This window comes from Hyla sarda, chromosome 5 (assembly GCF_029499605.1).
Source record: "Hyla sarda isolate aHylSar1 chromosome 5, aHylSar1.hap1, whole genome shotgun sequence".
Lineage (NCBI taxonomy): Eukaryota > Metazoa > Chordata > Amphibia > Anura > Hylidae > Hyla > Hyla sarda.
The window spans coordinates 320056811-320077733 of record NC_079193.1 but is presented as its reverse complement, the minus strand read 5'-3'; the positions used below and the strand labels follow the sequence as shown (position 1 = coordinate 320077733).

The window sequence follows — 20923 nt, the reverse complement described above, 5'->3', positions numbered from 1 at the left end:
CTAAAAGTGTATCTTCTCTCTGCTGTTTGGATACCCCTAGTGATTTACCAGTGACTTACCAGTATCAGAAGGAATGGAACCAACCAGGGCTGGGCCCCCGCCCTCAAGGTCTGTTCTATTCTTATGTTTATACTGATAGTTACATCTTAATGCAGCAGATTACCTATATGTCTATTTTTGAGAAAGCTGGATGACAAAATGTATGGCTTTCCCAAACATCTGGATGACAAATCTGTACTTACCTGTCTAGAGCTGACGGTTATTGGTTCTCTTAACACAATCCATGTCACACTCTCTAGCAGTGGAGGAACAGTAAGTGATCCAGGGTAGGTCCAAAAATCTTTGCAGTCCGGGAGAAGACATGATGGATCAAAGTTTGTAAAGGGAGACTGTTTGCCCTGTAGTAATAAATGAGATATGTTTAGCATATCCTACCTTTCAGTTAGCAAGTAAAATATATAAGAAGGAACATATTTCCCCCATTCTCTTAAGTTTGTCAAGCCCTATGCTATGTTTTTTTAACAGTGTGTGCACTGACAGACACTTTTCCATAGACTTTTATTGTGCACATTATTGACACATTTTATTCCTATTTTTTTTTCAGACATATTTTGCTATTCAGTTTACAATGTGTAAATATAGCCTCAGTCTGAGACCAGAGTAATGGATATGGGATCTTGATTGCTCAGGTCTGGATTAGTGCTGGGCGGTATACTGGTTCATACCAAATACCAACATTTTTGTCCTGTACGATATGAATTTTTCCCCATACCGCAATACCGGTTTGGCCCCTCCCCCTCAGGAATGAATAAATCATCAGCCCAGCACTGCGCTGTCCCCACATCGGGGAACTAATCATATCTGCCCCGCGAGCGCTGTTCTGCCCCCCCCCCCCAATTAATTATCAGTCCAGCGCTGCGCTGTCCCCATGGGGGTAAATACTCACACATCACCCGCAAGGGTTGCCCTCCTCGTCCTCCTGTTTGTTGCGGGCCGCCGGCGCTGACACTCTATATTGTACACTGTATCCTTATGCCCGGGCTGCAAAAGATAAACAAAATAAACTTTAACTCACCTTCCCCATCGGTCCGGACCAGCTTCCTGGGAACGGGAACGTCGGACAGCCGACAGCCTATCACCGGCCACAGCGATGTTCCGCCTCTTGTGGTGATAGGTTGAGCCCCCTGTCATGTAAGAAGTCGGCTGACGGCTCTCCGACGTTCCCGTCCTCAGGAAAAGTGTGAGGCCGACGTAGGAAGGTGCGTTAAAGTTTATTTTGTTTACTTTTTGCAGCCCGGGCATAGGGATACAGCGTACAATATAGAGTGTCAGCGCTGGCGGCCCGCAACAAACAGGAGGACGAGGAAGGCAGCGCTTGCGGGTGATATGCGAGTATTTACCCCGATGGGGACATCGCAGCACTGGGCTGATAATTAATTTGGGGGGGGGGGATACCGTTATATACCATGGAACTGCCATAAGTTACAAAAATGCTGTGATACACATATTTGGTCATACCGCTCAGCTCTAGTCTGGATGCTTATGTGACTTTATATTTGTTAGCATTTACAAAGACTCAGGACCTAACAACCACTGCAGACTTTAGAATAAGTTTTACACAAACCTACAATGCTAACTCACTTAATGATACAATGTGACACTAAATCACCCTAACCCTAAAAATACATGTATCCCCAAATAAATGGGAGAATCCCCCACATACAATATATAGATGGAAGTATAAACACCAAGGAGTCTTATATATATATCCAATATATCCCCAAAGCAAAGAAAAACAATATCCAGTGTCCAAATAATAATCAAACAAAAGTGTATATCATCATGAAAAAAATCATGTTAAGAACATAATTTACCTGTAATAGACATCCTCCATATAATGTGGGGACCCCCACCAAACACCTCGACGTAGGTTTTGTGGAAGACCACTTCGTCAGGAGGTGATATCAAACAGCTGAGTGAAAGATTTCCGGTGTGGAACAAGGAATCCTGTGGCGTCACAGGGTAGCGCCCAGTCAAATGATTATGACGAGCTTTAGCCCTTACGTGACCACTTAGGATACCTTTCCGCCCGGTCATTTCACACAGACGCTCCGATATGTGGATGTATATCCCATCAATAACAAGTATAATCAATTAAGGATTGCAGGTCACCACATTACCACTAGATGTCATCACAGCATAGAAAAGAAAAATGATTACACTGAATAATATGAAAGACATATAATAATCACAAATTCAGTTACAATCAGTGTATGAAACCCGAAAATATGAAATTGTATATACAACCAGGTTCAACAATCAAATACAATCAATATACTTCCAAGAAGTTTTTAGTTGGTTGGTTTTTTAGTCTAGTTAGTGCAGGGAGATTACACCTAGTTAGTTTCCTGTCAGTTTAGCATTAAAGGAAAACTGTCAGCCAGGTTCACCCATTCTAAGTCCAAACTGGGTTATAGTGTGGGTGAACAGAACAAGGGGTCACTTACTGAAATTGCTTCAGTAGGTCCCGAAATATCAGCTTCCGAAGTTCCCTTCTTGTATGCAGAGCTGGCTGCTTCTATCTCCCTCAGTTACCTCTTAATACTGCCCCCCCGCTATTTAAAGGGGTACTCCGGCCCTGAGACATCTTATGCCCTATCCGCATACACAGCGCAGCGCTCTGCATACAAGAAGGGAAATTCGGAAGCTGATATCTCGGGACCTACTGAAGCAATTTCAGTAAGTGACCCCCTCATTAGAATCCTGTTCACCCACACTACAACGCAGTGTAGTGGGTTTACTGTGGGTGAACCTGGCTGACAGTTTTCCTTTAACCCCTTAATGACCATGGACGTGTATACACGTCCAGGCAGGATGCACGTTCCCGCACCAGGGCGTGTATACTCGTCCATGGTTCTCGTGGGTGCTGCCCAGTGCGGCAGGGACTCAGCTGTAACACACAGCCGGGACCCTGCCGCACTGCCGGGTTCCGTCTGTCGGGCTCCCTCTGTCACCCCTGCAGCATCCCCGGCGGGCGGGGACCTGCCGCACTGCCGGGACCGAAGAAAACCTTTGTCCCGGCAGTTTAACCCTTACAGCCGCGGTTGGAAGCGACCACGAGCTGTAAGGAGTTTTGACAGAGGGAGGGGGCTCCCTCTGTCTCTCTCCTGTAGCACCTCGCAACGATCGTGGGGTGCTTCTGGTTACCTGGGCAGCCGGGGGTCTTTACAAGGAACCCCAGGTCTGCCTTGGTTATTGCCTGTCAGGATGTGCCAGTGTAAAACTAGCAGGCAGCATATATCTGCAATGCTTTGGAATACTAAGTATTCCAAAGCATAAAAAAAAGTGAAAAAAATATAAAATAAATATAAGTGTATAAAACAATAAGCATAAAAAAAGTGTAAAAAAAATAATAAAAATACATTTATTAAATAAATATAATGAAAAATAAAAATGTATAATGTGTAGGATAACACGGCGCACTTACGCAGCATATTACATGCTGCGGATGCCCGCCAACAGTCACAATAATGAGCTCCCTGCTGCGGGTGGGTAGCTTTGTAAGTCCACTTATAGCGGCAGATTTCCCGCCGGCAGTCATGAGTGGGCACACTGAGCTACCCAGCCACAGCAGTGATCTCGCCCTTGTGACTGCCGGGGGCATCCGCGGTGTGAAATATGCTGTGGATGCACTGTATGTGACCCTACACTGCGTCCCGTTCATACTGCGCATCCCGTTCAGCAGTATGTTAGAGGTATCCGTCAGCATCACGTCAAAAAGAGTGATGCTGACATATACTGTAGCAGCTCCATTCAATTCTGAATGAGACGGGTACAGTATACGTTGGCATCCCTTTTTTGACATGACAACGGACACCTATACTGCAGAAACGCAGTATGAATGGGGACTATTCATATAATGATGCCCTGAAAGCAAAAGGGGGCTCCTCTCCTTCTTGGTCCTACCAGGCGGTCAGGCAACCAGATATGGCCTAAGTAGGGGTACTGCCCAGCCCGGGACGGACAGGGTGAAAAAATATGGGGCGTATTTCCTCCATTTCAAAAGCAACTTACCAAAATGATGTCCCACAAATAAAGAATTTGTGGGGAAAAAAGCTAATTGTTCTCTTTTTCCACTGACTTTGAAATAATTCTAGCCACACAATAAGGGCTCAACCTACTCACTTTTGCCCTAAGTGAATACTTTAGGGGGTGTAGTTTCGAAAATGGGGTCACTTCTGGGGGTGCAGTATTGTTCTGATTGCTAGAATGCTTTGCAAGATGAAGTGCGGCCTCTAATTTGTATAATGATATCCTGAAAGCCAAATGGTGCTCCTCTCCTTTTGGGTCCCACCATGTGGCCATGCAACCAAATACGGTCTAAGCGGGGGTGTTACCGAACACGGGACAAACAGCGTTATAAAATGTGGGGCGCATTTTCTACTTTTCAGATGCAATGGACAAAAAATATGTCCTACAAATAATGCATTTGTGAAAATTAAAAAAATTTCACTGACGTTGTAACCATTCCAGCAACACAAAAAGGACTCAAAGTACTCACTTTTGGTCTAGATGAATACTTTAGGGGGTGTAGTTTACAAAATGGGGTCACTTGTGGGGGTTCTGTATGGTCCTGGCAGCTAAAACCCTTTGCAGGCATAAAGTGAGGCCTATAATCCATTCAGCCTAAAATGATGCCCTGAAAGCCAAATAGCGCTCCTCTCCTTCTGGGTCCTACCACGCGGCCAAGGAATCAAATATGGCCTAAGCGGGGGTATTTCCAAACACGGGCCAAACAGCTCAATAAAATATAGGGTGCATTTCTTGCAATATCAGAAGTGATGTACAAAAAATATGCCCCACAAATGATGCATTTGGAAAAAAAATGCAAATTTCGAATTTTTAACACTGACTTTGTAATAATTCCTGCCAAAAAACTATGGTGTTAAAATACTCACTGTACCCCCTAGTGAATACCTTGAGGGGTCTAGTTTTTAAAATGGGGTCATTTGGGGGGGGGGGGGTGTTCCTATGTTCTACCACCTTCAAATTTCTGCAAACCTTGCATAGCACATAAAAAAAAGATGTACTTTTCAAATTTTCTAAATTTCAAGTTATATTGTTAGGCTTCTAATTAATTTTAAATGCTAATTAAATACAAAAAAAATGCTGTCAAAATAAAGTAGACATCTGAAAGTATAAGTTTCATAAAGTATAAGTTTCAGTAAGTATAAATATATGCAACCTATTAGTGTTAAAATAGCAAGAAATCTCAATTTTTAAAAAAATGTCATGCCCTACTATAAGCCTTGGGGTATCTAATACATTGTAAAAACCCAGGAAAGGTTACTGCTATAGGTGACGCTATGTTCTGCCATCTAGCAACCTGGCAGCCTCTTTACACCTTAATAAAATTAAATTATTCACTCACTATCTAGATTCAAAACCAATAGTCTTGCTCCACTACGGTTTTTATCTGTGGTGAAACTTAAAGGGCTTATCCAACATAAGGGGACAACATAAGTGTCCTACAGTAATGTGCATGCTTACTAAGGATCTGTGCTTGTTTTGGTGGTAAATGGCCATGTCCTGTGTCCCCCATCACACTGCTGGCTTGTTTAGGGAACTGACTACTCTTCCTGTTTCTGTGGCCTCTCTCAGACTACAATCTTCAGAATCCTTTGTTTCAAATACATTGTTTGCCCAACTCATTGCAGCCCAGCACAACCTGACACAAAAGCTATGGATATGTGTGATGAAGAATGCAGCACATGTGCGATGGTAACTCATTAGGGGGCTTCACACACAACAGACAAAGCAGCCAAACGCCTTTCACGCCTGACTTGTGATGTATTGTCAAGCTGGGAAAGGTCCAAGACATCACCATTTTGTAGGCTGCAGAAAATTTACTTCCGGGGAAAAGAAAGACAAGAAAGTGCGATACCAGCTACCATACACAGGTGAGGTTTATAAGTAACTAGACTAACTTTGCTGCCCCTGTCTTACATTCAAAGAACAAAAAATCCTGTAAGGCTAGGATTCCACTTGGTTTTTTTGCTTGCAGTTTTTGGATATCTGCCACTGCAGTTTTTGAGCCAAAGCCAGAAATATATTCAAAAGGAATAGGACATATAAAGGAAGGATTTACATTTCTCCTCCCTTATGGATCCACTTCTGACTTTGGCTCAAAAACTGCAGTGGCAGATATCCAAACGCTGCCAGAAAAAAAACACAAGTGGAAACTTGGCCTAATACCCATTTAAGGGTAACAGTTTATTGAGAACATACAGCAAATCTATACTAGGGTGCAGCAAGTACAAAGTGCGAGTATAAAACAAAATTACAAAATCCTCAAAACCAGGGTTGGGTAACAGGAGTTGGGAACATGTGACATAAAATAAGGGAGAAGGGAATAGGAGAGGGGTGGGGCAACACCCGTCGTATAATACAAGTCGTATAATACAGAACCAAGCAAAAAAGTTACACAAATAGTCATAGAGCAAAACTTACTGTAATGTTTTCATTATTCAAAAATTAAAAGATAATTCTCTCTATCCCAACAGATATAAATGTTTCTCCTCTTTCTCACAGACCACAGACCAGGCTATTTTTGTCTAAAGGGCAGCATACTGCAGAAGGGAGCAAGATTCTGTCCTTTGAAAAAGCCTGACCTTGGTTTTCTCTGCTAAATTTATCCAAGACTGTTTCAGGAACTGGCATAAATGATAGCATTTGTTTTGTTTGTATTTATTTATTTACTTTTAGATTTACCAATTGTTAATACAATAAAACATTCATAAGCTTATTCTTAGTATTCAATTAGCCAATTAATAGTTCACATTGATACATTCCATTACAGAACTTTACTACTGGCACCTTAAAGTTGATGTCATCTAAGGCATTTGTAATTCTTTCTAGGTTTTTGTTATGTTCTCCAATCTGAAAAAAATTAATAAATGTTATTCTAGTAAGTGTTTGACAACTGTTAATGCTATAGTTTGATCCTAAAGCCAATCGGTCAGATCTATGTGCCATACTTTTTGCATTAGAGGGAAGAAATTGAACTTGGGGACAATGTTAAGGTTCCATATGATGAGGTCCCTTAATAAGTGGGCTCACTCAGTTTGATAAACATGCGCACTAAGAACCTCATTTGTACATGTAGGAAAATATAGCAGTAATGCAGTTCAATATGATTCATATTTATTCAACAGATAAACTTGTAGTGTGCTGCTAATTTCTTTGCAAAAGCGGACAAAGGTAGTGACAACACCTACCATGTGCAGAGACAGGCCACCCAGTAAGAGCACCTGAGTAAGTGCCATTCAAGCAGCCCATAGACTGAGCAGAGCTAAAGTGGTACTCTGCTCTAAACATCTTATCCCCTATCCAAAGGACAGGGAATAAGATGTTAGATCGCGGGGGTCCCGCCGCTGGCGATCTCCGCTGTGGCACCCCTTTCATTTGCTGCACAGAGCAAACTCCGCTCCGTGCCTGATGACTGACGATGTCGGCCACTACACCCCCTCCATTTACGTCTATGGGAGGACGTGTGACGGCTATGTACTGCTGTCACGCCCCCTCCCATAGACATGAATGGAGGGGGCATGACGTGACGTGTCATGTTCCAGACGCTGCTGGCCCGGAGATCTCGGGGGGGGGGGGGGGGTCCCCAGCAGTGGGACCCCCGCGATCTAACATCTTATCCCCTATGCTTTGGATAGGGGATAAAATGTTTAGAGAGGAGTACCGCTTTAACCTTGAAGAAGGGTCATTGGGTGGAGCTTGAAAGACTGTGTAATAGTGTGTCCTTGGTGCTGCGGCCTAGTACTAGACTGAAACCAAGTGTAGAGACTTTGCCACACACAGGGGCCTAGTACTGGACTGAAACCAAGTGTAGAGACTTTGGCTCAGATTTATCAAACTGTGTGAGAGAAAAAATAGGGTCATTTTCCCACAAGAACCAATGACAGCTCAGCTTTCACTTTACCACAGAACTCATTAGCTAAGTATAAGATTGCTTGCTGTAGAAAAATCCCTCTATTTTTTCTCTCACACAGTTTGATAAATCTGGGCCTTTGCCACACACAGCCAAAAACTGCTGCTGATGTTACCTCAACCAAGTGAGAACTGCAAAGCATTGTGAACTTGTGTTTATCCTTAGTGTAAACACCAAACTTGGAGTATAGTGTTCCAAGTTTGCAAGCTAGGACTAGGTGTGTCAAGATAATCTCCTCAGCAGAGTGGTCACCAAAAGGCCTCTATCATTATCACCCACAGCCTGTGAAGTTTATTATTCCTTAAACAGAAGAGTTAACTACAAGGACACCACTCATATTTGGTTCCTTTTACATTTCTTCCTACCGTTTGCTCAACAGACAGGAACATTAATGGTATGCTAGTCTATACCAAGATATCATAGATGTATGGAATGAGAGGGAAAAGACACTGTGGAAAAGCTATAAGAGGTACAGAAGTTATAGGGGGAGACTTATCAAAACCTGTGAGTGGGGCAGTTGCCCATAGCAACTAATCATATTCCTTCTTTCATTTTTCAGAGGCCTTTTTAAAAATGAAAGAAGCAATCTGTTGCTATGGGCAACTGCACCACTATGACTCTACACAGGTTTTGATAAATCTCACCGATAGTTTTATCTGTACTCTGGTGCACATGAAGCCAAAGGCGGACTGCCACATAAGAAGGCAGTAGTATTATATCTTATGACATTTGGGGAGGTCCTGTGCAGATTCTGAAGAGGGGCCCAAGAGCTTCAAGATATGTCTTGGTGTGTGAGAGAAAAAAAATGCTAAGATGAGAAAAGATTTAAAACCAAAATCCTTACCTTTAGAAATATTCCCAAAACAGCTAATCCATCTGGCTTATAAGCAGCCTCCACAAAGCTTGCATATTTTTCTGAGTTCCAGTGGACAATATGAAGCTGAAACAAATATCAATCAATCAACAATTAAAAAGGTACGCCAGCACTTTAAACTTTATCCCCTATCTGCAAAATAGGGGTAAGTGTCTTATCATAGGGATTCCACCACTGAGACCCCCAGTGATCTCCAGAATGAGGCCTCGCCTCTTCCTGTGTATTGAGCAGTGGAGTCGGCACATGCCGCTCCATGCATTGTCGATGGGAATGCCAGAAATACACAAGCATCTTCTGGTCCTGTTCTTTTTACTTTCAATGATGTCCTGCCCCCCACACACAGGGCACTTAAAGGGGTACTCCGCCTGTAGACATCTTATCCCTATCCATAGGATAGGGGATAAGATGTCTGATCGCGGGGGTCCCACCCCTGGAGACCCCCGTGATCTCCCTGCTGCACCCGGCGTTCATTTAAAGGATCGGGTGCATCACTCCTCTCCTTGCTCGTGACGTCATGGCCACGCCCCCTCAATGCAAGTCTATTGGAAAGGGCGTGACGGCTCACGCCTCCTCCCATAGACTTGCATTGAGGGGGCATGGCCATGAAGTAATATCCGGCATGGAGCGAAGTTTGCTCCGTGCACTGGATGTCTGTGGTGCCGCAACCGAGATTGCGGGGGTCCCCAAGCGGTGGGCCCCCCGCAATCAGACATCTTATCCCCTATCCTTTGGAAAGGAGATAAAATGTCTAGGTGCGGAGAACCCCTTTAAGGTATTTTTGTTGGGTGTTGTATTTAATTTTAATTAACATAAATCATTTTACATTATCATTTATAAAAAATCTTCGTACCTCTGCCGGATAATCTCTTCCATCCAGTTTATGCTCTGCTCCATAACTGTCACAAGGTCCCCAGTGAAAATGTAATTGGCGCAATCTGTAGCTGCCATGTAGTGGTCCACCTCTTATCACTACCACGAAAAATAAAAAATACAGTAATACATTTCACCATTCAATTTCAAAGGAGCCAAAACTAAAAAGAACTTGTTAGCTATAAAGATTAATTTTACTTTACCCTTTTTATGTCAAATAATACACATTGTATATTCCTAAAAAAAAAACTACATTCTCAGAGCATCTTATAGTGGGACCAAGCATTGTGCCATTCTATATTATTCCACCTGATAATTTATAATAAATACGGTATATGGATCACTGGTCTTTCCTATTTCTCTAACTGGACAGTGTTAGAAGGTGTAAGGACACACTCCATTCACAAGGGAAACAGGAGCCCCCTATTTTATTACATTTCCAAAAGGAATAACTAAGGAATGGCACAAAACAGACTTGTAAGAAAATATCCTAAAGACTTTGGTATTCATAGAGAATGCAAGTACTTATTCAGACATGTCAGGAGAGATGACATGAATCCAAAAGAAGACTGGTAAAAATGTATAGTGAAAAAAGTTGACGTAGAAGAACCACTGAGTTACTGCTGAGCTGTAGTAAATGCAAGAGAATATAAATGAAACCCTGTGACCAATAAGCAGGAATTCCCATTCCAAACAGGAATAAGAAAAAACTTTTCTCAGGCCCTATTCTTTGTTGTTGTAATACATTCATACAAGGACAGGAATGTGATTTAAGCAAGAAAGTCATTTTTCACAATGCACGATTAATTGCTTGCCTTGTATCTCTTGCCCTCTTCCAATGGTGCCTCATTGTCTTCTCATGCCTAATATATTTGGCTGGACCTTCTAGAACCAGCTCAAACTCAGTTGACTTCCTTTTACTAGGCGGACAAATGCAAAACAATGTTAGTTGCCATGATTTTCTCAGGAATAGAAATGTATAACCAAAAAAGATTTTTCTGCTCTAAGAGTCATTTGCCATGTTGGTAGTAGTTATCGGATAGGTTGCTGTTGTTTCATACTGGTGTTTAACACATACACAAAAATATACGTTCTACAGTATACCTACCTGTTTTTTTATCTTACATATCCTAAAAGAAGAAAAATTCTAACTACTGCCTGCCCCACCAATCTGCAGGCTGTAGCACTCTGAGGAGTGTCGGTCACCTTAATTGTTTACCAGGAATTGTGTGGTATGTTATACATTCAGTAGCAGCAGTGGTTTTCATTGCAGTGCCATTCAATTGAAGCTTCATGGTACTACAAAAAAGTACCACAAAAAAAGGAGAAGTAGTACTCATCAGAGTGCCACAATCCCTTCAGCCAGTTGATTAGTTGGTGGTGGCGTTGGGAGTCAGCCATGATTGTTGATGGCCTACCATTACTTTAGGCCATCAAGATAAGTCCTGGAACACTGCGTTAACATAGACACTCACAGGTTGTGTCAGGTAAATGATCTATACTTTAAAATAAACTCATATTGGAAATGAGACCTCTCTATGCGATTTCTTTTTGTCTCCACTACTGTATATGTGAAGGATGAGGAACTGTTCAATACCCACAGGAGTTATATCATAAAATAAAATTGGTCCTTCAATTTGTAGGAACCCTAGAAAGTCTCCCAGTTACTGAAGTAGACATTTGCCTACAATGTGGTATTATGGATGTGCAAGAGTTAACATTTTCTATCTTATCTGCCCCCACTGGTAAACCATACGTATAAGAATGCATGTTATATTAGTCACATGACTCTCTTCAGCTTGTTTCTATGCTTCTACTAGAAGCTTTTGAAGGAGGAGGATTTCAAGTCCCACTCTGTCTCCCTGGAAGCAAACCAGTTTAGTCTGGCCTTTGACAGAGTAGTGTGCAGATGTGCCTGTCTGCTTTCTTCTAGATCACAATAGGAGAAGGAGCTCTAGGCCTAGTCAAAATTCTGTTTTCAGAGAAAGCCTCCTACAATCATAAGTAACCAAGTCATCGCTTTGCCAGTGAACCTACATCCAGTCGGTTACAGTGATCACTGCACCGTGTGGCGCTTCAGGTGGTTTCTACCTAAGACTGTCTCCAGTCTGCACTGAGAGGGCATTCATTTCTAAAATCCTGTTCTTTCTTCGAGAGAGGCAATTGTCTAGCCAGAAGAGGGAATTAGCTAAGCAAGGACTCTACTGCATGAAATGAACTCTTTGTGGGCTTCCAGCATGTTAGTCATGATTAACTTTAGCATATGCCCTGCAAAAGGGATTTCTGTTGCCCTTAACTGTGAGTAAAGTCTGTTAAAATATCTACACCACTGTTAGCCAACGTCTATAGACGCGCTACAGTATAGAATTATATAATTGGACTGTGCCTACATCTCCACTAGTAACAAAAAATTTCTAAAAACATATTTAGAGACAGTTGATTAGATTCGAAACTGGGTGCAACCTTTTTTATGCTCATGAACAGCAAGGCGATTCACAGTGTATTTAATTTTCTGACACATTAATCCCAGTTCCAGGGGTAATACAGACCCCCTAAAACCCTTTGTAGCTACTGCAGATACCCAGTGATCACATGAAGAAGCAGCGCTGGGTTCACATTAGTGTTAGGGAACTCCATTACAGGCGCAAATAAATCTCGACAACATGTGTCACAACGGACACCATCAACAGAATCAGTGCTCCAACACTGATGTGAATGAGACCAAAGCCTTATGTATGCCTGTTGACATGTGTCTGTAAGGCTGCAGACCTTGACCCTGACATTTAGGGATGTGCTTGCAGAGTTAATTTCAGACTGCCTTTACATAGAAACATAGAATGTGTCGGCAGATAAGAACCATTTGGCCCATCTAGTCTGCCCAATAATCTGAAAACTATGAATAGCCCCTGGCCCTATCTTATATGAAGGATAGCCTTATGCTTATCCCATGCATGTTTAAACTCCTTCACTGTATTTGCAGCGACCACTTCTGCAGGAAGGCTATTCCATGCATCCACTACTCTCTCAGTAAAGTAATACTTCCTTTACATGCAGCAATCTGCAAGCGGTTAATTCAAGAAACATTTTCTCCTGAAGTGAATGGAGTGGGGTCTCCCAATTCCCACTCAGGCAGTGGGGTAGCAATACATTTGGGGGGCCCCCCTGCGAGACCTACTGAAAAGGCCCCTAAGCTCCTCCCCAACAAGGTATGCCAGATCCACATCAATATACCACACCTATACCAAATTGCTCCATCCATACTCATATGCACTGCCCATAGGCATTGTAACAAACCCCTCCTCATATAATCTCCTTACTAATGGGGTAACACGCTTTAAGGGTACGTTCAGACGAGCGGATCCAAAGTGTATTTTATGCTCCTGATCCGCCGCTGAAGGACTGCTACATGGTGCCTTTAGATGTGCCTGCTCGGAGCGGCAATACGTTGCGGGGGGGGCGTGACATGGGGGCGGGAGAACCCAAAAAAAAGAGTTTCACTGAGAGTTTTTTTTCTCCCAACTGGGGCTAGCAGTCTATTTTCTCATGTTAGACAAAAGACCCTTGAGTCACTTCAATAGGAAACCAATGAACACATCAATATGTTTCTAAAGAAGGAAGGAATGGAAGAAAACCATGTACATTTGGCCTTTTGATCAAGTTCAAACCAAGGACATTGAAGTTGCAAAACCCGCCACAATGTGGAGGAGAGCTGGGACATTTATTATGACATACTGGAGAATTGTTTTCACACAATTATTTCAACTATTCACTGTTGTTACAATTGTGATAATATTTAGTTAGGCTAAGGCTAAGTTTCCACTTGGTTTGTTTCCTGGCACTTTTGGAATACTGCCACTGCAGTTTTTCAGTCAAAGTCAGAAGTGGATCCATAAGGGAGGAGAAGTGTAAGTCCTTCCTTTATTTTTCCTATTCCTTTTGAATACACTTCTGGATTTGGCTCAAGAACTGCAGTGGCAGTATTCCAAAAACTGCCAGAAAAAAAACAAGTAGAAACTTAGCCTAAAAGATCAGTGTTGTTTCAACAAACTATGCATTATTAAGCTATATCTTATTAGAGAAATGCCTCTTGCTTTCCTTATCAGACTCCTTTGATAATAATAATATTTATTTATATAGTGGCAACAAATTACGCTGCACTTTACAGTTTTGAGGGTACACAAAGGTACACAATTAGACATTACAATAATTCACACTGATTATTCAAACAAGAGGAGTGAGGGCCCTGCTCACGAGAGCTTATAGTCTATACAAGTTATTTAATGGGCAGAAATAATGCTACTTCTCACGTATATAGAGACACAACAGATTATCCTACAAATTTACCTTAAATGACAAGTATGCTTTAAAGGGGTTTATTGTATTCTATTCTGTGAGAGTATAAAAAACAAAGCCCATACTCACATAGCCACCAATCTAGAGCCCCCACGGGACTCCTGGTTTTCAGTGTTTACCTTGCTTAACCCCTTAACGACAATGGACGTAAATGTACGTCATGGTGACATGGTACTTAGCACACCATGGCGTACATTTATGCGCCGCCATGATCGCGAGCACCGGAGCGGTGCTCACGTCTTGCCCGGTAGGTCCCGGCTGCTATCAGCAGCCAGGGACCCGCCGGTAATGGCGGACATCCGCGATCGCTCGGATGTCCGCCATTAACCCCTCAGATGCCGTGATCAATAGAGATCACGGCATCTGCAGCAATGCGGTAATTTGAATGGATGATCGGATCGACCGCATCGCTGCCGCGGCGATCCGATCATCCAGCATGGCGGCCGGAGGTCCCCTCACCTGGCTCCGGCCATCTCCCAGGGTCTTTTTCTCTGGTCTGCGATCGAGCAGACCAGAGCAGAAGATGACCGATAATACTGAGCAGTGCTATGTCCTATACATAGCACTGAACAGTATTAGCAATCAACTGATTGCTATGAACAGTCCCCTATGGGGACATAAAAAGTGTAAAAACAAGAAGTAAAAAAATGTAAAATAAAAAAGTAAAAAAATTAGAAAAATCCCCTGCCCAATAAAAAAGTAAAATGTCAGTTTTTCCCATTCTACCCCCAAAAAAGCGTAAAAAAAAAATTTATAGACATATTTGGTATCACAGCATGCGTAAAAGTCTGAACTATAAAAATATATTGTTAATTATCCCGTACTGTGAACAGCGTAAATGTAAAAAATTTTAAAAATAAGTCCAAAATTTCTGCTTTTTTGTCACATTTTATTCCCCAAAAAATTTATAAAAAAATTATAAAAAGTAAAAGCTAAGCAAAAGTGGTACTGATAAAAACTACAGATCATGGCGCAAAAATGAGCCCTCATATCGCCCCATATACGGAAAAATGAGAAAGTTATAGGTGGTCAAAATAGGGCAATTTCAAACATACTAATTTTGTTAAAATGGATTGAGATTTTTTTTAAGCGGTACAATTATAGAAAATCATATAACCATGGGTATCATTTTAATCGAAAACATGTCATTTTTGCCGGAAAGTGTACAGCGGGAAAACAAAACCTTCCAAAATTTGCTAAATTGCGGTTTTCTTTTTAATTTTCCCACATAAATAATATTTGTTTGGTTGCGACGTACATTTTATGGTAAAATAATTAATGTAATTAGAAAGTACAATTGGTGACGCAAAAAACAAGCCCTCATATGGGTCTGTGGATGGAAATATAAGAGAGTTATGATTTTTTGAAGGCAAAGAGGAAAAAACTAAAATGCTAAAATAAAATTGGTCTGGTCCTTAAGGCTAAAATGGTCCTGGTCCTTAAGGGGTTAAAGGGCTACTCATCTGAAACACATCTTATCTTATCCCTTATCCAAAGAATAGGGGATACGATGTCTGATCGCGTAGGTCCCACCGCTGGGGACCCCATGATCTCCGACACAGCACCCCAGTCATCCGTGCACGGAGCGAACTCCGCTCCATGCCAGATTACGGGCGACAACAGCCGCCAAGCCCCCTCCATTCATATCTATGGGAGGAGGCGTCACAGCTACATACTAGCTCTAAGCTTCCTTGTTCTGGACACTGCCGCTGACGCCATGGAGATCGCAGGTGACCCCAGCCGCAGGACCCCTGCGATCAGACATCTTATTCCCTATCCTTCGGATAAGGTATACAATGTTTTTCAGCGGAGTACCCCTTTAATGTGCTGGCCAATTACCAATTACTGGCTGTAGTGATCTATAGCCAAACATAGGACTAAAAATTTCGACAAGGTATACACAGCCCAGTGCCAGACAGTGTTTTTTGCTATGAGTGTTTTTTTGTTTTGCTTTTTAACCCCTTAAGGACTCAGGGTTTTTCCGTTTTTGCACTTTCGTTTTTTCCTCCTTACCTTTTAAAAATCCTAACCCTTTCAATTTTCCACCTAAAAATCCATATTATGGCTTATTTTTTGCGTCGCCAATTCTACTTTGCAGTGACATTAGTCATTTTACCCCAAAATGCACGGCGAAACGGAAAAAAAAATCATTGTGCGACAAAATCGGAAAAAAAACGCCATTTTGTAACTTTTGGGGGCTTCCATTTCTACGCAGTGCATATTTCGGTAAAAATTACACTTTATCATTATTCTGTAGGTCCATACAGTTAAAATGATACCCTACTTATATAGGTTTGATTTTGTCGCACTTCTGGAAAAAATCATAACTACATGCAGGAAAATGTATACGTTTAAAAATGTCATCTTCTGACCCCTATAACTTTTTTATTTTTCCACATACGGGGCGGTATGAGGACTCATTTTTAGCGCCGTGATCTGAAGTTTTTATTGGTATGATTTTTGTTTTGATCTGACTTTTTGATCACTTTTTATTCATTTTTTAATGTTATAAAAAGTTACCAAAATACGCTTTTTTGGACTTTGGAATTTTTTTGCGCGTATGCCATTGACCGTACGGCTTAATTAATGATATATTTTTATAGTTCGGACATTTACGCACGCGGCGATACCACATATGTTTATTTTTATTTTATTTTACACTGTTTTATTTTTTTTATGGGAAAAGGGGGGTGATTCAAACTTTTATTAGGGAAGGGGTTAAATGACCTTTATTAACACTTTTTTTTTACTTTTTTTTTGCAGTGTTATAGGTCCCATAGGGACCTATAACACTGCACACACTGATCTCTCATCCTGATCACAGGCGTGTATTAACACGCCTGTGATCAGCATTATCGGCGCTTGATTGCTCCTGCCTGGATCTCAGGCACGGAGCAGTCATTCGTCGATCGGACACCGAGGAGGCAGGTAAGAGCCCTCCCGGTGTCCGATCAGCTGTTCGGGACGCCGCGATTTCACCGCGGCGGTCCCGAACAGCCCGACTGAGCAGCCGGGATACTTTCAGTTTCACTTTAGAAGCGGCGGTCAGCTTTGACCGCCGCTTCTAAAGGGTTAATACCGCACATCGCCGCGATCTGCGATGTGTGGTATTAGCCGCGGGTCCCGGCCGTTGATTAGCGCCGGGACCCACGCGATATGATGCGGGATCGCGGCGCGATCCCGCTTCATATCGCGGGAGCCGGCGCAGGACGTAAATATACGTCCTGCGTCGTTAAGGGGTTAAAAAGGAAAACATTGTAAACTAAATTTCATCTTTTAAGAATGTATTTAACTTTTTTTTATTAGTAAAATTAGTTGTTGGTTGGATAGAATAGAAAGGAAGGGGGACATAAAACCAGGTTAAATAGAACAAAAATGAAGTATTACTAAGACATACTCATGGGGTGGGCCTCCTCTGATGTTCACTTCCTGGCCCACACTCTTTCAATTCTCTAACTACAGTGCCATATGAGGGCTTGCTTTTTGTGCCAGCAGTTGTACTTCATTATGACATTACATCAATTATTTGTGGGGGTTGGGTGGGGGAGGGGGGGGGGATTTTTTATATTTTATTCATTTCTATGTATAAGGGGCTGTATTTTTATCAGTACCATTTTTGTTTTGATGGGACTTTTTAATTGCCTTTTAGTCATTATTTTCTGGTACATGAAGTGACCATAAATCAGTAACTCTGGACTCGGTGTTGTCCGGCATAAGTTGTGGGTCCCTGTCGCTGATAGCATCTGGGACCCATTGAGTATAAAGTGCACTCGGCACCTGGGCATAAAATGTGTGCCTCGTGCCCTTAAAGGGGTACTCCGCCCCTAGACATCTTATCCCCTATCCAAAGAATAGGGGATAATTCACTGCTCAAAAAAATAAAGGAACACGAAGATAACATATCCTAGATCTGAATGAATGAACTAATCGTATGAAATACTTTCATCTTTACATAGTTGAATGCGCTGACAACAAAATCACACAAATATTATCAATGGAAATCAAATTTATCAACCCACTAGCTGAGTACCCGGCGTTGACCGGTTTTTCCTTCCTCATCCTTGTTGGGGAGGAAAATCGACAAAGGAGGAAGCTTTTGACTTCAAATCCCATCCCCATATATTTTTGTCATATCCCAACCCCATATCCCGTCCTCATACCCCGACCTCCTATCCCGACCTCCTATCCAGTCCTCCTATCCAGTCCTCCTATCCCGTCCTCCTATCCCGTCCTCCTATCCCGTCCTCCTAACCTGTCCTCCTAACCCGTCCTCCTAACCCGTCCTCCTAACCCGTCCTCCTATCTAGACCTCCTATCTCGACCTCCTATCCCGACCCCCTATCCTGACCCCCTATCCCATCCTCCTATCCCATCCTCCTATCTCGACCCCCTATCCCGTCCTCCTATCCCGTCCTCCTATCTCGACTTCCTATCCCGACCTCCTATCCCGACCTCCTATCTCGACCATCCCGTCCTCCTATCCCGTCCTCCTATCTCCACCTCCTATCCTCACATCCAGTCCTCCTAACTCGACCTCCTATCCCGACCATCCCATCCTCCTATCCTGACTTCCTATCCTGACCTCCCAACCCGCCCTCATATCCCGACCTGTAATATGTGTACCAGGTATTGAAATATCTCCAGCCGTACAGAAGTTATGTGGGAACATACATTTCCCATTGATTTGCATGGGACTTTAAACAAAAACCCCGACCCTTACAAATGGGGGTAGTTAAGGGTTAAATTAACTATCCTATATTTTAAGTGGACATATAAGTAACATGTGACCAAGTATTATCAAAATATCTCCAGCCGTTTGGAAGTTATGCAGTAACATATATTTTCCATAGACTTCTATAGGACTTTAAACATAAACCCCGCCCTTGGCAAATGGGGGTGAGTAGGGGTTAAATCACCTATCCTATGTTTGTTGTTGACATATAAGTAACATGTGTGCCAAGTTTCATGTTAATATCTTTAGCCGTTTGGAAGTTTTTGTGGAACATACATACATACATACACACACACACACACACACACGTTGAGTTTTATATATATAGATGGATGTCTGGATATGGAGTCACACTCAAAATCAAAGTGGGAAACCACACTACAGGCTGATCCAACTTTGATGTAATGTCCTTAAACAAGTCAAAATGAGGCTCAGTAGTGTGTGTGGCCTTCACGTGCCCGTATGTCCTCCCTACAACGCCTGGGCAACTCCTGGACAGTCTGTGGTGCAACATGGCGTTGGTGGATGGAGCGAGACATGATGTCCCAGATGTGCTCAATAGGATTCAGGTATGGGGAATGGACGGGCCAGTCCATAGCATCAATGCCTTCCTCTTGCAGGAACTGCTGACACACTCCAGCCACATATGGTCTGGTATTGTCTTGCATAAGGAGGAACCCAAGGCCAACCGCACCAGCATATGGTCTCACAAGGGGTCTGAGGATCTCATCTCGGTACCTAATGGCAGTCAGGCTACCTCTGGCAAGCACAGGGAGGGCTGTGCAGACCCCAAAAGAAATGCCACCCCTCACCATTACTGACCCACCGCCAAACCAGTCATGGTGGAGGGTGCTGCAGACAGCAGAACGTTCTCCACGGCATCTCCAGACTCTGTCACTTCTGTCACATGTGCTCAGTGTGAACCTGCTTTAATCTGTGAAGTGCACAGGGTGCCAGTGGCAAATTTGCCAGTCTTGGTGTACTCTGGCAAATGCCAAACGTCCTGCACGGTGTTAGGTTGTAATTACAACCCCCACCTGTGGACGTTGGGCCCTCATGCCACCCTCATGGAGTCTGTTTCTGACCGTTTGAGTGGATACATGCACATTTGTGGCCTGCTGGAGGGCTCTGGCAGTGCTCCTCCTGCTCCTTCTTGCACAAAGGCAGAGGTAGTAGTCCTGCTGCTGGGTTGTTGCCCTCCTATGGCCTTCTCCACATCTCCTGATGTACTGGCCTGTCTCCTGGTAGCGCCTCCATGCTCTGGACACTACGCTGACAGACACAGCAAACCTTCTTGCCACAGCTCGCATTGATGTGCCATCCTGGAGGAGCTGCACTACCTGAGCCACTTGTGTGGGTTGTAGACTCCGTCTCATGCTACCACTAGAGTGAAAGCACTGCCAGCATTCAAAAGTGACCAAAACATCAGCCAGGAAGCATAGGAACTGAGAAGTGGTCTGTGGTCACCCCCTGCCGAACCACTCCTTTATTGGGGGTGTCTTGCTAATTGCCTATAATTTCCACCTGTTGTCTGTTCCATTAGCACAACAGCATGTGAAATTGATTGTCAATCAGTGTTGCTTCCTGAGTGGACAGTGTGATTTCACAGAAGTGTGATTGACTTGGAGTTACATTGTGTTGTTTAAGTGTTCCCTTTATTTTTTTGAGCAGTGTATGTCTGATCGCAGGAGTCCCGCCGCTGTGGATGTCTGGGGTCCACAGCGATCTCGGCTGTGGACCCCAGACATCCAGTGTACGGTGCGAACTTCGCTCTGTGCCGGACAGGGACGTGCACACATAGGAGTGAAAGGGGGCTGGAGCCCCTGCCCTTTTCCTCACCTGCCCCTCTAGTGCCCTCACAAAAGGAGCTACAGACTCAGGGTGATAGGTGCAGTAAAAAGGATCCATTGCTGGGGAGATTTGTATGGGGTTTAATGGAGGGTGCTGTGCCCTCCCTGCAGCAAGGGGGCGCCACTCACCCTGTCATTATCTGCCATTTCTCTGTTTCTCTCCACACGGAGGAGACAGGAGCAGAAGAGGCAGAGAGAAGCCCCGCCCACAGCATGTCCGGCCACAGACTTCAGTCTATACAGCC

General features: G+C 43.2%; 1 protein-coding gene across 1 annotated transcript in view; it reads right to left on the bottom strand.

The window, feature by feature from the left end:
* The window catches only part of CA13 (carbonic anhydrase 13), a 56179-nt gene that overhangs the window by 2005 nt on the left and 33251 nt on the right, over positions 1-20923 (bottom strand). Inside the window, exons 4-7 of the mRNA XM_056522257.1 lie at positions 9724-9842; positions 8844-8939; positions 6877-6939; positions 243-398 (exon numbers count right to left, since the gene is read on the bottom strand). Of these exons, the coding sequence (XP_056378232.1) occupies positions 243-398; positions 6877-6939; positions 8844-8939; positions 9724-9842 (434 nt within the window). The remainder of the gene's footprint in view (positions 1-242; positions 399-6876; positions 6940-8843; positions 8940-9723; positions 9843-20923) is intronic.